Source organism: Dermochelys coriacea, chromosome 9, assembly GCF_009764565.3.
Source record: "Dermochelys coriacea isolate rDerCor1 chromosome 9, rDerCor1.pri.v4, whole genome shotgun sequence".
NCBI classification, from domain to species: Eukaryota; Metazoa; Chordata; order Testudines; family Dermochelyidae; genus Dermochelys; species Dermochelys coriacea.
Window position 1 is genome coordinate 30,483,326 of NC_050076.1, and position 17,779 is coordinate 30,501,104.

Below are 17,779 nucleotides of genomic sequence, written 5' to 3' on the forward strand. Positions count from 1 at the left end.
GGCAGGCGCAGGAAGGGGCAGGTCTCAGCGGCCGCTCTCTGCTCCCTCCCAGACCAGCCCGTCGCGGGGCGGTGCAGCCAGAAGGGAGACGGACATCGGGGTGCCCGCGCTGCGCCGCTCCACCGATCCGGACCCGGGACCTGAAGGTGAGGGGGTGACAGGGGAGCCGGCTGCCCAGCCCGCGGCGCTGCCAGAGGGGACTGTCCCGCCCTCAAGGGCAAATGGGGGGGGGGAGCTGCCCCCCCCCCATGGTGCTCGGAGCGGGGTCCTCCTCACCCCCGGGGCGGCTGCAGGGGGCCGGTGCCCCCCGCGGGGGATGGCGATGGCGCGGCTTGCCTCCCCTCCCCCCCCCTCCCCTCCGCAGCAATGCTGGGGCCCGACCGCTTTCACTTTCATTTCTTCTGCGCCTGAAAGGGATGCGGGTGAGTCTCGTCGTCGCTGTAGACCCGGCTTCCGGCTTCGCGCCCCGGCTTGGCCGTGGACTGGGGTCTGGAGTCTGCTTCCCCCCCTGCGAACGGGTGGGTACCGCTTCTCTGAGCAAAGTGGAAGCCTGGAGCGAAAGAGCGAGAGATGCGTTGCCACAAACCCCCTCCTTCAGTGCGTCCGATGAAGTGAGCTGTAGCTCACGAAAGCTTATGCTCCAATAAATGTGTTAGTCTGTAGGGTGCCACAAGGACGCCTTTTCTTTTTTGCGAATACAGACTAACACGGCTGCTACTCTGAAACCCTGTCATTATGCAAGGCACTGCATAATAGCCGTACAGAGTGGAAATCTGAAATGCATCGGATGAAGTGAGCTGTAGCTCACGAAAGCTTATGCTCCAATACATGTGTTAGTCTCTAAGGTGCCACAAGGACGCCTGTTCTTTTTGCGAATACAGACTAACACGGCTGCTACTCTGAAACCTTTCTTGAAGGAGTCTGCTTAGTGAATAGATGCTTGTGGGACTCCTTTTCTTCCATACACACTGTTAGAGGGATTTCCCTTCACCCTCCCACTTCCCTGGTCCTCATGGCGCAGACAACAAGCGGCAAAAGACCAGAAGTCAGAAGTGCAGACAATGCCATTTTTATTGGGGTTAATTTCCAAGCAAGCATATTCCAAAGCCCTTCAGACCAGTCGGGCTTATCTCCATATTCCGATAGTCTGTTCCCCCATTGGAGAACCAGGCAAGCAGCCATGCCCCAGCCTCGGAGTGGCAGGAGGCGCACAGCTCCCCACCCAGCCACCCCCAGCCCTGGAGCACTGGGCAGTACGGTCCCAGTGCCGGGGTCCCGCCAGCACTGGGCAGCCCCAGCTACCTCAAATCCCAGCTGCACTAGACCCAGCCCCAGCCCCAGCAGACTTCCCTTCCAGAAAGAAAAGGAGTACTTGTGGCACCTTAGAGACTAACAAATTTATTTGAGCATAAGCTTTCGTGAGCTACAGTTCACTTCATCGGATGCATTTGGTGGAAAATACAGAGGAGAGATTTATATACACGCACAGAGAACATGAAACAATGGATTTTATCATACACACTGTAAGGAGAGTGATCACTTAAGATGAGCCATCACCATCAGCCGGGGGGGGGGGGCGGGGGAAGGAGGAAAACCTTTGATGGTGACAAGCAAGGTAGGCTATTTCCAGTAGTTAACAAGAACAATTGACAGGTTTCAGAGTAGCAGCCGTGTTAGTCTGTATTCGCAAAAAGAAAAGGAGTACTTGTGGCACCTTAGAGACTAACTAATTTATTAGAGCATAAGCTTTCGTGAGCTAGCTGTAGCTCACGAAAGCTTATGCTCTAATAAATTTGTTAGTCTCTAAGGTGCCACAAGTACTCCTTTTCTTTTTAAGAACAATTGAGGAACAGTCGGGGGGGGGGCGGGAGAAATACCATGGGGAAAGTTTTACTTTGTGTAATGACTCATCCATTCCCAGTCTCTATTCAAGCCTAAGTTAATTGTATCCAGTTTGCAAATTAATTCCAATTCAGCAGTCTCTCGTTGGAGTGTGTTTTTTGAAGTTTTTTTTGTTGAAGGATAGCCACCCTCAGGTCTGTAATCGAGTGACTGGAGAGATTGAAGTGTTCTCCAACTGGTTTTTGAATGTTATAATTCTTGACGTCTGATTTGCGTCCATTTATTCTTTTACGTAGAGACTTCCTGAAAGAGGAGCAACCTGCCTGGTGGGCTGGGACCTGGGACCAACTAGCAGCAAGACGGAAGGGGGCCTCTGGATGGTGCATGGGCGGGGCCACACAGAGCTGTTTGGGGACGCACAGCCTTCCCCTGCCTATTAGACAAGCTGCCCATGGGAAAATCTGTAGTGCACCTGACTGCATACATCTAGGGTTAGATTCTGATCCTATGTTTGCTATTGTCAACCTAGAGAGTGCATCTCCTGACTTACATCAGGATAACTGAAATCAGAATCTGTCTACATAATAATCATAAAACAATGGTCTGAGGAAACATATGAGGAAAATGTTTTGCTCAAAGTTTTTTTTTTTTCCCAAGTGCAGTTCATGAGTAGGAAATGGGGAAAAGAATGTGGGGGTGTTATTTCCCTGTTTAATAAATTTCATAATACACTAAAAATAACACCATCCCATTCTTCTGATTTCTCTTAAAGCAGTTGTTTCTTGGACTGTTCTTACAAATGTTTTGAATGTCCCCGAGGCATTTGGGCTAATCTGTCTATTGGAAATATAGTTTAGTACTGGAAGTGTGGATCCCTCCAGTGGTAGCAGAACAATATTGGTACTAATTGATACTGACCGTAACATCAATAATGTTTCTGCTTGAGTAAGACAATGGAACTAAACAGGTGCCTTGAGATTTTAATGTGCATTGGGAAACAGAAGGGCATGTTGTTCTGCCAGTTCAGTTTGTGAGGCAGGATTTGATTAGAGCCACTCTGTTTCTTAGCAACGGCCTCCCTAACTACAACACACACCTTAAGGGAGAGGAGGACATTTGCTAATACCTTTCTGACAAGCTGGATAATGGTAGAAAGCAGAAATTCACAGCTGGAGGCTAACCAGGGAACTTTATTGGACAGTGGAATTTAAACACTTGTGCATCAGACTTATCTTGTTTTAATTTTGAATGCGAAGCCCACATGAGCCTGACTAAGAAGATTCGTATCTTTGGACAGAAGAGGGGTCATATTCTAGGTTACTGGCTTCATATTTATCTGTGTCATTCATGTTACAATATTTACTGCACTTCAAATAATTTTTTTTTTCAAATATGTATACTAATCTCTCATTCAATATCTAGAAAATAGTATCAATCCTCTTAGTTGACTCAAAGCAGTATGTTAAGATTCAAAGAAAATGGGATAGTTATTTATGATTAACTCACCTGTTCCAGATTAGTTTTGCAGGATCCTTAATAAACTGGCAGTGGCAAAATAAAATCCAAAATCTGACATGTTTAGTAGCCATGAATTGACTTACTCTAGTCACAAAACAGTTACATCTCTGGAAGTGAACAGCTGTTGATGGAGGCCCTGGATATGGAGAGGGAGATCCTACGGAGAGATTTGAATATTAAGATGATGGGGAGGACTCTCTTTTGTTGGGAGCCAGTGTAGGAAATAGGTCATGTGTTCATGGTGACCTGTTTTTGTTTTCTTTTGTTTTTTAAGGAAATGGTGTGTTGCACTTTGTACCAGTTAAAGCTTTTTGAATATTCTTATTTGGTTGGTTGTTTTATTAAAGTGAATTACAATGTTCAGCCTGGAGGTCACAAAAGTATAGGGTTCTATAGCCAAATTTGTCTGTGATAGGATTGGACATAGTCTTCCAGACAGTTTCAGTTGGAAGTTAGCATTTTTCTCAGTCATGGTGTGTAGCCACCCAGTGGAATCTACAAATCCTGAGTTAGGCATCTAGCTCCCTATACAATGCATGGGGAGAGATAGGCATCTAAGAATGAAAGCCACCTAAGCTTGCCAATAGTGGATGCTGACTGGAGGGGTATCACCTAAGTCCCACTCCTCTCCCAGAATTAGGTGCCTAAGTCTAGGTTGAAGGGAGGCATCCTGTCTCTGCTTGGGGTCCACATTCAGGAACCGTCTCCTGGAGTCAGGCACGTAAACTCTTTTCTCACAAGAACAGTGGTGACACATGCCTAATACTATGCAAAATGGCGTCTTTCTAGCAATACTATCTTTTTTGCCTGGGTTCAGTTTCATCCAGGTGCAGACTGTCTAGAGATATTTAATTTTTGGAGGAGATGAAACAAACTAGCTATAAAATTTCCCAAGATGTACGTGTAGTTCTAAGTTACTACATGGATCTATATCATCTGCTTAATCGATGGTTCAACGCTAACAGCAACAATAGTATTATGTCAGTGAAGTAAGTGGTAGTGTGGTTAACTACAAAGACCAGAGGGACTTCTGAAATGACGGGGGGGGGGGAGGAGGGGAACATCTAATTATTCATCTGGTGCTTGCTGTCACCAGGACTATGGGGAATCTCACTGAGTAGCACTCTGCTTGCTCTGAATCTCTGCCTTCCATGTTGCCTAGTCCTTTACACCTGTGCAAAGTGATAGCACTTTTACACTTGTTTTATACAAGTGTCAAAGATTACACGCTGTGCAAGGCATTGAGGACTCAAGCCCTCTGCCTGGATTCCAGCTCACACAGTAACACTTGGTGCTTTGTCTGAATGAATGGGTACTGCTTCTTTGAGCAAAATGGAACCCTGGAGAGAAAGAGGGAGAGATGCATTGTCACAAACCCCCTCCTTCAGTAACAGAGTTTTTCTTGAAGGAGTCTAGTTAGTTTCTCCCCACCCACACGGGGATGGTGGCTATTCCATGCCTCTTCTTCGGCCCCCCAACCTTGGTCCAACCACAGAATTCAGCAACCCCACAGTCCATCACTGGGCAGTCATGGCTCTTATGCCCCAGCTGTCCACAGCGCCAGCATACAAGCCGTCCCAGATGGCTAGCGGTTCCCTTGTGCTCCTCCCGTCGCTTGTCTACCGGCTTCCCAGTGGGGTGCTCACAGTGTTTCTTGCCTCCCTCTGTATCTCGCAGGGTCCAATGCTCCCTCAGGGGGAAGTCTGCCTTTGCATATTCCTCTGTCCTTTTGGCAGTGGCTTCTATAGTGCCAGGCTGGTGTCGCCGCATCCAGGCCCGTATGCTATCGGGGAGGCACTGCACAAACTGTTTGAGGATCACCTGATCCATAATCTGCCCCACTGTTTGGGCATCGGGCCTCAACCACTGCATCACCCAGTCTGTCAATCTCTGGACGAAGGCCTGGGGCTGCACACCCCCTGCCCATTGGACTGCCTGAAACTTTTCCTGGTATTTCCCTGATGAAAGCGCCAGGCGGTCCAAGATGGCTGCCTTCACTGTGTTATAGTCCCTAGCCTGGGCATCCGTCAGGGCCATGTATGCTGTTTGCGCCTCCCCAGCAAGATATGGGGCTAGCCGCAGAGCCCAGGTTGCCCGGTCCCATCCCACGCCCAGGGCCACCCACTCAAAGGTACCCAAAAAGGCATCAGTGTCATCCATCGGGCTTACAGAGGCTAAGGCCCAGGGGCCAGGTGCCATCTCCCCCCGTAGGACTTAACAGCCTCTGCAGGAGCTGCTGCTGCACTGTCGCCTGATCTTTGATAAAGTCCTGCAAAGTCCCTTGTTGCTCAGCCTGCCAAGCCAGTAAAGCTTGCCTCTCCAGCTGGGGGGACTGCTGAAAGACCTGTAGTGTCTTTTGCATCTCCCAGTGCTGCTCCGTGAGCCACTGCAGAGTGCCCTCCATCTCTGGATCACCAAACTGTGTCTCTGGCAATGTATCCTGGACAAGCCCCCACGTGTAACAGGGTTCACGATCTGCCCCTCTTCCGATAAGGCTCAGAGAGGCTTCAGGGTTGTGCAACACCCATGCCTTTATTTACTTAAGGTTATCCCACCACCAGTGTCTATCTATATACAAGCTTGATGGGATTAGTCACCTCCTTTACAAGCAGAGTCAGCCTTCAGCTAGTTCCCTCCCTGACTTGACTTCTCCCTGGCTTCCCCCCAGCCTTCTGGCTCCCTCCCTCCCTGTCAGGCCAGGAGCAACAGGTCTTTTCCATCAATCGGCTTCCCCTGATAGAGCTGACTGGGCAGGGGCTAATTAGGTGCTTTTGCACAGCACCCTGCTACACCCGGTAACTAGCTAAGTGATAAAAATACACCTACGTTCTTAAAGTATAGACCTTAACAGGCAGATCTGAATATCTATATTCTAATACCCACCCTGCTCCACCAGCCTCCACTTACCTGGGAAACTTCAGTGCCAAGATATCAAGATTATATAATGCTATTTACTCTTAGGATTTTGGAAACTAAAATGATAAGAGACATATGAATACTGGAATAAAGTCACTATTACAGTTTACATCACAAGTCCAAAGTTCATGAAGTGGCTTATGTAATAGAAAGATTAGTATCAGTACTATTACAAATTGTGAAGTGTTTGTGGGGGCCAGGTTCATTCATACTAGTGGAATCCTATTTGCTGAAACTTTTTTGTTATATTAATTCTGTTGAAGGAATTCCTTTTTTACAAAAAATAATATTTATCTCCCTTTCAAGTTACAGTGGGTGTAATTAAAGTTTTCATTGTCCTTCACAGGAAGGTAAATTATTGCCTGTTTGAGTATGTATTCCCTATACTTATGAAAGGGACTATCATTAAATTCAGTAATATCTTATCTAATAGTAGAAGGGTTTTACAAATTACCTGCAAGTCTCCACCCTTTTTTCTAGAATGGATTCTTTAACTGTGGATTCAACCAGGCAGGAATTTCCTCCTTTATAGTATATTATCTGAAAAAGACAGAATCATAGAAATATAGGGCTGGAAGGGACCTTGAGAGGTCAACTAGTCCATCCCACTATGCTGAGGCAGGACCAAATATAAATGGGGTTTTTCCCATTTTATTCATACTTCAAACATACTTCATTTCCCAGTCTCTCCTCCTCATTAGCAATTTTATTGAAATTTGGTCATAGGAGCAGCAGGGTGATACAGATGTCTGGATTTCATCTTTCTTTCTTTCTTTCTTCACTCTCTGCTTTTTTCTTCCTCCACCCCAATCCCTCAGAACTTGTACTTGTTTGTGTTTCACTTTGTATCAAAACAAAGGGAGCCTACCTCTGCTCCTTTTAGTGGTATCACTCTGTTCATATTCTAGGAGTGAGTGGCAGTCAAACTCTGTAAAATGGACACATCCCAGTTAGTTGCTTTTTATTTATTTATGTATTTATTTATTTATTTATTTTTAGTTTTTCTACACTGTGCATCTTACAATGCTAAGTCACCTCTCAAAACACTGTATCAGATTCAGGAAGGTGGATGAGGAGTGTGTGCGCTTGCACTTTACATGCTTCTCCACCAGCTAAACCCATGAAGATTAAACTGGGGTTGTCCAGCTGACCAATTGACCATTCAGTTGACTGCCTATTATTTGACTACAGTCAAATATTCCAGCAAGAATTCCCTGATGTAAGTGGCAGCCTACTTTTTTGATTGGCTCATGGTGCCATTCTTTCATTTTTTTTTAGCACTTCATTTCCTTGTGTTTCACATTTTTCTGAGTTATTTTAACTCAGTTAAGTAACTTGGTTTTTCTGGTTGAGTATAAATACCTATCTAAGGATAAGCCTTTATGGAGACAATATAGCCTTACTCTTTTTTTCTTACTGTTCTAATACGTTAGTGCTTTAATATATTTGACCATTTTTTACATTATTTGACAATATTTGACTCATCAATTGACCACTTATTTTTGGATCAGTCAAATACCAACCTTACATTAATGATATTTCTGCCTCCACCCTCTCAGGGTATGCCTACACTGCTCTGTAAACACAGGCTCAGACTCAGATTTGAGCCCAGACCCTTACCCTCCCCTTCCCTCCCCCCCAATCTAACTTGGGTCAGCAAGCACTCAGGACTGGGTCATAGGACCAATCTGGGTCCTGCTGAAATTCAGGTCCAAACCCTGTTACTTTGCAGTGTGGACACAGCTCAACCTAGTCCTGAGTCAGAAGGTTTGCATAGTTCAGTGTGGATGTTTTATCATGGTTGTGTGATTGAACTCTAGCAATTGTAAACCCAGGTTTACAATGCAGCGTGAGTGCTCAAGTGTGAGCTTGGACACACACAGTCCACAAGTGTGGGTCCCACAGAGCTGGGTTTAGAGTGTAGGGTAGACATTCCCTAAGGTTCTATAGGGATCAGCTATAATGAGAAAAGTCCAAAGATAACAAGAAAATACAGCCCAGGGTGGAATTGTGGGATAGCACTGGAGAACTAGCAGTGCCTGGGTTTGATTAGGATGCGTTCTCACTGCGAAGTGTGGGAAGTGTGGGTTGCCAGCCCAGGCTAAAGCAAACATGACCTCAAGCCTCTACTTCATCTGTGCCTGCTAGTTTGAGCGTCAAGCATCCTCGAGCCCAGGTTAGAGGTCTTTCCATGTGAATGGAGAAAGGTTTAGGGGCTATACTTGGCTAGGCTCAGCTAATTCTGGTGAAAACATACCTTTTTAAGGGCTTGCCTTCACTGCAGGGTTAATCCAAAGTATAAATTGAGTGTTGCTCCTAGTTTGAGTCCTGCTCCCTCCCCCCACATCCTTCAGTCAAGCGTGATGGTGTTTTTAACTCAAGTTGGTTGGCCTGTCGACGGATGTGGGCTGCAGTTGACAAGTTGTGCTGTCTTGAGCTGTTATTTTGCAGTGTCGCAAGGGTAACTTGAGTGAAGGCATCGCATAAGATTCAGGGTAACACATTTGAAGCCACGCTAGCTGGCTGTGTTGTAACTTAGGCTGACTTCTTGCTACAAAATAGCCAGCTATCACTGCTTCAGCCATGCAGTCTGTGTCTTAACATGATTGAAAAGCCCTCTTAATACTTAAATCGATTAAGCTAAGAAAATGGAAAAAATTTTATCCTTTCTCTTTCAGTACATTGTCTTAAGGTATTCTTGACTAATTACTTATAAATAGAAAACCATAAATGTGAGTTTTGTGTAAGGGAGGGCTTTTTTTGTTTTCAAAGCATGAAACAAATGTTTTATTTTGCAGACACACTTGTAAACGGGACCATGGAAATACGTGAGTAAAATATTTCATTAACATTGGTTAAATGTCTTCTAATATGTGGATCATTTTCAGGAGTCTAAACTAAACAGCTAAATTAGTAATATGTATTGCTACAGTAGTGGGAGGGCTTCTTAGAATAAATGTGCTTCAACACAGATGTTTAAATCCCTCTTAATATCCTTTTGACATGTCACCACATGTCAACTGCATTGATCAGTATAAGTAGTAACCAGGCCTAAATTATCTGGATGAGCTAATAGGGATTTAAATGCAGAGAATTGGTCCCTTGTGAGTGAAATGATACAATGTAGGAGCAGGAACTATTTAAAAAATATCTCAAGGATCTTGAACCTGTAAAGCTGCTTGTTAATTAAGTGAGAAAAAATTATACCAAAATTAATTAGGAGAATCATTTAATTCTCCTTCTCTGTGGAGGAGAATGTTGACTTGTGTTGACAAGTAATTATTTGAATTAGAATGGTACCAAGAACTTTCTATTTTGAGTATTACAAGAGAAATAGATAAGGAAGGTGCTGGTGTGGAATAAGAATGAACTAACCTCCTAATTAGATACAGTTTACAGTACCTGTTTACTTTCAGCACTTTTGGGATTTGAATGCATCTAAATTGTTCTGATTCTTTCATAATGTAAAATTTCCCATTAGCATTTTTTAAAACAAGCCTTCTGTTTTTAAGGGCATTTCATATTGTTTAAATACAGCAAACTTATCATAATGTCTAATTTTCATATAGATCTTGTCTACAATGAAATAAGTTCATTTTATAGATTTGTTTTTTAATTTGACAAAACAAAAAAAATGAATATTTGTTTCTTTCTTCCAGCAAATAAAGCAGCTGAATTTCCAAATCCCACTGACCCTCCAGGTTATGCAGGAAATCAAGTTCCTTATGGATATCCTCAGTACGCACCTCAAATTTTCCAAAGTAAGTTATTTGATTATGATATGACATACAAATTAACTGATCTGTTTTGTCCCCCGAAAAAATAGTTTGGGTTCCAAGATGGAAGCCACCTGTGAACTAATTCCCCAGCTATTAATTTTCCAGGATGAAATGTTTAGACTTTTTCTTGTAGGAAAGACTGGTTGTTCTTTCCTTTATTTGGTATTACTGTGGTAACATGCTACCTATAGAGAAAAATTAAATAGTCAGAAAATCTCCTGTCTGCAGGAAAACCCTGTTGTAGGGGCGATGACAAGGAAGATGGTGCAGTTGCAGAAGTAGCTCATGCATGGCAGCTCTTTGCTTTTGAACTCTTCATCTCAGTCAATAGTCTCTTTTAAAATAAAAATATTTTACTAATTTTCTGTAGCAATTTAGAACTGGAGTTAAAACTGGAGAAGGTATATTCTCCATCTCTGTTACTGTTTCTGTCTTACCTGCCTCCTATCTAAATAGCCTCATGATTTTTCCCACTTTGTTGCCCCTTCTTCCACACTGTCACAGAAACTTAAAACTTGTTATCTCTCCCTCTTTGCTGAGTGACCTCCCTCTCTACATTCAGGCCTTTCCTCCAGAACACACCACTTCAAATAACCCTTTAAGTAATAATTGGCTGAAATATGAATGTTTGACATTTTTATTTAGCTTTTTTAAATGTAAGAAAGCCTCTGACTTGAACCTTCACACTCAGTGATATCTTGTATGTCTTAAGTATTGAGTTATGTTTGTTCTGAATTGGCCTGTCCTGCTTGTCTTTTGGATTTTATGCACTTTGTGGCAGAGCAACCCTACTCTCACATTCTGTAAACACTGTCAGTACTTGGCAAATAATAATGATTATGCATTGTGGAGAATGAAAAAAGCTTGTTCTTTTCAGAACAAGAAAGATTAAATTTTGAGATCAAAGTAGTTTGCACTTTCACTGTTTGAGCCTGATATTAAGTACAAACACACGTTGTCATAGTCACAACAGCTAAGAATCTTCTCTATAGACTGTAATTATTTGCTATTCGCTGTAGTGTAATCCAGTTTCACTGGAAAAGGTGCCCTTTTCAAGTCCTATAAAAAGCTGTGCAAAACATTTGGGTGGACCAGCCATTACTAAGGCTGTGTTTGTGGTAATATCTCTTGCAAATGCTAGAATGCATGAATAACTCTGCATGAACATCCTTTATAGTTTCAGTATAATGCTTGCTTCATTGTAGAGGAGGAAGCTTAAACTTTTTACTTTCTGTAGATGGAGAAACTTGTACCAGCTTGGTGTTGAATTCATGCTAAATTTGAATCTTGTTTAGTTCTTACATATAACTTTCATGAACATTGTACACATTTGTTCAATTTTATCTTTATAAATAAATTGTATATACTACCAGCACTGCTATAGATAACACATTCCTCTGGTAGTGTAGAATTTATATTACAGATACAGAGAGATCTTAGAAAGAAAAGGAGTACTTGTGGCACCTTAGAGACTAACAAATTTATTAGAGCATAAGCTTTCGTGAGCTACAGCTCACTTCTTAGGTTTCAGAGTAGCAGCTGTGTTAGTCTGTATCCGCAAAAGTGGAAAATACACTGAATGCATCCTATGAAGTGAGCTGTAGCTCACGAAAGCTTATGCTCAAATAAATTTGTTGGTCTCTAAAGTGCCACAAGTCCTCCTTTTTTTTAGAGAGATCTTAATCCATGAACATAAATATATACTGTGTGCGCCATCTAGTGGGCCTATCACAATGTTAAGTGTTAAACGGTATGACTTGAATCTGATTTTATACTGAGTTCTGTGTGGGCAAATAAAATAAATGGGAGATTGTTCATTTAATATAGCTAAAATTAATATGCAGTTATTTAATTATTTCTGTGTATGCATTTACAGTATGACAAACTTTTTGACACTCTTTATTTAGACAAAATTAATTAAATATATAGGAGTATAGTACGTGCTTGAAAGCTGCAGACTGACTTTTCTAGAGACACACCATCTCTAAAATAAGTGAAAATAAGTAACTATTGAAAATCTTTTTCTAAAAGTTCTCAAATTGCTCTTCACAACATGGCAGTCTTAGTCATTTATCAAATACTTTTCCACGTTCAAATATACTCTATTTTCATTTGCTCTATATTACTTTTAAATTGTAATGATGAGATCAAATGAGCAGTTTCATTTTTATTACATTTAATTTGTAGATTATTTATACATGTCTTACTATATGAAATTTGTATATGTGGGAGAGGGGTTTCTTTTCATATTAGTGTGAAGGGTGTAAAATATCTGGTTCCAGATATTTTGTCTTATTATAATAAAAATATCTAGCTCTTGTGTAGCACTTTACGTCAGTAGATGTCAAAGTGTTTTACAAAGACGGTCAGTATCATCCCCATTTTAATGATGGGGAAACTAAGGCACAGGGAGGTGAAGTGACTTGTCTAAGGTCACCCAGGCAGGCCAGTGGCAGAGCTGGGAATAGAAGCTAGGTCTGTTGAGTCCCTGTCAGTGTTCTATCCTCTGGTGGCTTCCCTGAAAGTCCTGTTTACTATATGACCTTGTTTACACGTAAGGTATATTGCTTTAAGTATACCAATATAGTTGAAGCCATCCAATGATCCTTGTACAGATGTAGTTATACCGATACAGGTTGTTGCTGTGCTGGAAGACAGGGAGTGAGAGAAGCAGATTTTTAGAAAGGAGAGAGAATAGTGACCTATCTATGCTGCAAACAGCCAGAAGGAAGTTAGGGAGAGGGGAGCTACTGTGTCAGTCAAAGAGCCACAAAAAAATAGTTAAGCAATGTCTTCGACATTACTGTGAAGTTTGAGCCCTGGAGTTGCAGTGGTAAATAATGACCTGTTGATGTGATTCATTATCATGATGTGAAAGTTACAACAGAGTGACGGCATCAGTTTGCAGCTTTGTGATTCCTGGCTACTCAGTTTGCTGTTGTAATGGCTCTCCAGCTTTCAGAGGTTGAGGATCACTGAACTGAATTATGGGTGAGCTTGGAAGAATTAGATTTTTATTATAAAACATCAATTTCACCCTATGCACACAAACTTATGACAAAATATTTCCATCTATAATAATAGAAATGCGCAGATAGGCAGAATAAGAAAAATGCTCCTTGAGAACTTAATTGGAGTTTGATTTAAGGATATTTATTCTGTATATTTTGACACGAGTTTTTCAATTTATGTTTTAATGGTTATAAAGCTTTAACTTTTGAATCTCAACAATTACTGTCATTTAAGTAAGTATCTAACCTCCCCATAACTTTCCACAACTGCCAAAAATTTAAATAGATAAAAATTAAAAAAAGCTTACAACCCATAATTTTGCACAACTGTGAAAATGTAAATTATTAATAATTGAAAAATGCTTAAAATAAATGTCAATATTGTTGAAATTATAAAATAAGTTAATTTCTGCCAAGCCTAATTATGTAATGTAGTTGCAGTATGAGGCTCTCAATAGTTAAAAATACTAGAACTTCAGAAGTGTATTTGTTGATGTGTTGAAACTATGTTTTTAATATCTAATTTCAGAATTGTGTGTGTTTTGTTTTTCTTCCCACAAACTAGATGCTCCACGACAAGATAATTATGCCTTCCAGGGTTACCCAGCAGGAGCTCCATATGGACCTGGGGTCCTTCCAGTCCAAAATCAGCCTTCTGGGCCCAGTGGGGCAGCTTGGATTCCAGCACCTCCGCCTGCTCTCAACTGTTCACCCGGATTAGAATACCTAAGTCAGGTACCTATATTCTTCTCCGTTTTAAACTCCCATGAAAATACAAAGCTAATAGATACCTGTGCATTTAAGTACCTTTTTATCTTCTTTAGGAAATCAAGTGGCTTACATGATTGGTATTTGGGATACAGAGCCATTTACATTTAGGTTAGAGGTTAAAAATCTATCTCAGGACCATCATAATTGAAGCATATTACCATTTTATGGCTGCTCAGCGGCCCATTTTGAAAAAGTACTGTCAGTCCCAGTTTTACAGAGGCAAGGTGGCTGAGATAATGTCTTTTATTGGACCAGCTTCTGTTGGGTAGAGAGACAAGCATTACCTCACCCATCTTGTCTCTCTAATATCCTGGGACCGACACGGCTGCAACAACACCGCATAGTTCCAGTTTTAGCAGACAAGTGTCCACCATTAATTGAAACCCAATTTGGCAATTTTAGCCAAGAATTTAAGATTAAATGAGAATGGGTATTGTTCTATTGTAGATTGTTGTATCAGAAATAGTGATCCTAGGTAAGGCTAGTATGGTGTGGCAAAAGCTTATATGACAGTATGGTCAATAGTAGCACATCAGACGTCATGACTTTCAATGTGGTACTTTTTCTGAGCACTAGTTTTCATTCCCCTTCTCCATCTCTAAGTATCTTCAAATAGATGTAGTGCACAACAGAGCAGCTTGCAAAATTGGAATGTTAGTGTCTGAATGATCTTTTTGATCATCTATATGTGTGAGAGAGAGACCATTACTAAAGCACAATTAATGTAGATGATCTAATGTTAAAATTATTAATTGATCCATAATTTTGTATCCTGAAATCTAATTTTTGAAAAATAAAAACCGACATACTTGTAGATTTTATTTTTAAATTTAATTATAACTTTCATTTATTAACTTCTATTCTAAACTGTTTTTTAACCACTGTAACAGATTGACCAGATATTAGTTCATCAGCAGATTGAGCTTTTGGAAGGTATGTACCTTGCTATACTGCTAAATGGAAGATCATTATGCTGGAGATATTTTAAATGACTTCGGTCCTATATCGAGTAATTATACATGACTGTTAAACACTAGTCTTATTTAATGATAGAAATTCTTCATTTATTCATTGCCTTTTAAAGATGGGGTCTTTACTGATTTGTTTTTTGTCTTTTATATCTTTAATTAATTGTCTACCATAGTACATTTTGGGGAGGAGAGACGGCATGGCACTGATTCTTAAAATATTGGTTACTTTCAATATCTCAAACTTAAAATATAATTTATTTGAACTTTTAAAAAAATACAAATTGAAATATTAAAAAAGTGACAATTTCTAATTTAAAAATGTAATTTTTACATCTAATCTCACTCATTCATGTGATTTCAAACTATTATTTTTACAGATCTCCTTCTCTAATTCTGACCTGTCTAATTCAATCTAATCCTATATCTCAGCCTATCTCTCTGACATCTCTTCCTGGAAGTCTCGCTGCTAGCTAACTGATCTTTTCTCCCAAATCCCTTCCACTCTGCTTGTTCTTTGCCATGTTTGGCAACATCATGATCCTGATGTTACTCAGGCCCTTAATATTGATGATGTTGTTGACACCTTCTCTCTTACCCTCTAAACTAGGCTACACCCAAATCTTGCTGCTTTTTAATCCCATAACATTTCTAAGATCCATCTGTTGTTGTTGTTGTTTTTTGTTCAGGCCCTCATCATTTTCTTTCTCAATTATTGTAACCGCCTACTCACTGGCCTCCCTTCCACACACATTTTCCCCCTCCAGTCCATTCAAATCACATCTGCTAAAATAATCTTGCTGGTTTACACCTCTGACAGTATCTTGCTACTTTCCAGATCCCTCTGCTGGCTCCAACTGTTTCACATCAACTTAAAGCTTCTTTTTCTTTATCCCTCCCTAGCTGTCTACTTTTGTTTTTTATTGCATTCCTCCCCGCTGCCACATCCACTGTGACAGTGGTGCCTGTCTTGTCTGCTCATTTGTCACTTCTCACACAAACACCTCCGTTGCATCTCACCCGTGGAACACTCTTTCTGAATGATCATAAGGCCTTCTCCATCCTGAGATACCGTAAGTCTCACCTGTGCCATAATATCTAAAAGAACTCACCGTTCACATTAATTAGGTTTAAGGGCAAATGGGAATAGTTAGCAACTTATTCATAATGAAAAAATAATACAATAAAATAATACATTGCAAATACGTATGTATCTCTTGTATGATTCCCCCCCACACCCAATATGTTAGTAATCTTATTAGATTGTAAGATCTTCAGGGAAAGGGCCATGTTTTCCTATGTGTTTATGTAGGGATTAATATAGTGGATTCCTGACCCTGATTGGAGCCTCTGCTATTTCTATTAATATTTTTATTTGGTGTATCAACTGAATAGCTTTTTAATGTTGTTAATTTTCAGTTCTTACTGGTTTTGAAACTAACAACAAATATGAAATCAAAAACAGCTTGGGGCAAAGAGTATATTTTGCAGCAGAGGAAAATAACTGTTGTACTCGAAATTGTTGTGGACCATCACGACCTTTCACCATTAGGATCGTTGACAATATGGGTCAAGAAGTGATAACACTGCAGAGACCTCTCAGATGCTCTGCTTGTTGTTGTCCTTGCTGCTTGCAAGAGGTGAGATATTCCTTTCTCTTTCCTGCACCTTTAAAAGTTTTCAGAGATTTTCTTTTGTGTCAAGAGGTCAGGTGGAACAAGGTTAACTTCATCTGTAATTTTGTGGGGATCTGTGATTTTTTTCGTTTTTTCATTTTTGTTCTTTGAGGGTTTTTAAAAATTTCTCTCATGACTTTTGTCTCCTGTTTGATGGAATTTCTTGATATTTTGCTATGCACTTAATGCTGTGCATCCTTCCTTTTGGGAAGTGACCTAAATTTCTGAAGACATCAGTGGCTTCCCTGAAAAGTGGGTGTTCAACACTTTTTTAGGACTGGACCCTAATGAGGAACCAACTTAATTCAAAATTTTGATTATTATAAGTGAATTTAGCTTTCTGAATATTGATAATAAGTAAAGGAAATAAAAAAGTAAAGTAATAAGTAAAGGTAACAAAAAGTTACCAGGTTCATGAACCTTTGACCTGACCCTCATTGTAGGAATCTGACACTACTAATTGAAAGATGTATAGTTGTGGCCTGATCCTTTTTAATGATTAATAACAATTGTATTGATTGCCAATTGATGCTGATTTAATGAGCTGGAGATCATAGGGTTCTCATCCCACAATTAGGCTCCACAGAATTAAAACTAACAAGTTCAGTATCTTGTAGGGAACCCCAGGATGTATGGCAAAGCACAATGAAGGCAAGGCAAAGCCTTAGCCACTTTTATTAAAACAATCCGTAAAGACAAGAAAGCTCCAAATCACATACACAAGTAATAGTAACACATTATTAGGGATATCTTTGGTATCATTCCCTGCACTTGCTCATGTACATCCTTCATATATATTCTCATCCTTCCTTGAGAACCTTGTGGTGAGAGACAAAGGATCAGCCCTGTCCCTGGCATGCCAAATGAATCTGATGGTCCAGAACCCCAAAGGTTGGTGGTTGACCCTTCAGCTCCTTGCTGTTATCAGTGATGGAATGCTTACCCCAGCTACATGATGGCTTAGTTATTATATCCTCTGGGCACTATCATGAATATTCATTCAGATGCCCAGTCTTCCATATCCAAATCTAACTTCCTTACCCTCCTAATATTGTAGTGCCCTTATCATATCGGTTAACATATTAATGCCTTCTAACTCATTATCATATATGTCACCTATTGCTAAAGCAGGTTTGTGGTTAAACATCTACCAATGATTCTGTCCTAAAATACCCAATCCCAGTATCTGTTCAGTGTTCCTGTGGTTACCTGGTATCATTATGTACCAACTCCTTCTCTTGAGCAAGCTATTTCCAATTCCCAAAAATCTAGGGTAACTGTTGGGCCATTTTATCTAT

The 17,779-nt window shown here is 40.8% G+C and overlaps 1 protein-coding gene across 6 annotated transcripts in view; it reads left to right on the plus strand.

The window, feature by feature from the left end:
* Position 1: 1 nt before the first annotated feature.
* LOC119860970 (phospholipid scramblase 1-like) overlaps positions 2 to 17,779 on the plus strand; it is a 47,585-nt gene continuing 29,807 nt past the window's right edge. For 2 of the 6 annotated variants that reach the window (XM_043491794.1, XM_038415213.2), the window contains exons 1-6: positions 2 to 146; positions 9,075 to 9,104; positions 9,936 to 10,037; positions 13,632 to 13,801; positions 14,728 to 14,770; positions 16,225 to 16,445. In XM_043491794.1, coding sequence (XP_043347729.1) covers positions 9,095 to 9,104; positions 9,936 to 10,037; positions 13,632 to 13,801; positions 14,728 to 14,770; positions 16,225 to 16,445 — 546 coding nt within the window. In that variant the 5' untranslated portion in view covers positions 2 to 146; positions 9,075 to 9,094. Of the gene's footprint in view, positions 147 to 408; positions 488 to 7,920; positions 8,969 to 9,048; positions 9,105 to 9,935; positions 10,038 to 13,631; positions 13,802 to 14,727; positions 14,771 to 16,224; positions 16,446 to 17,779 lie in introns of those variants that run through there. The other 4 variants (XM_043491790.1, XM_043491791.1, XM_043491792.1 and 1 more) reach the window with 3 other exon arrangements.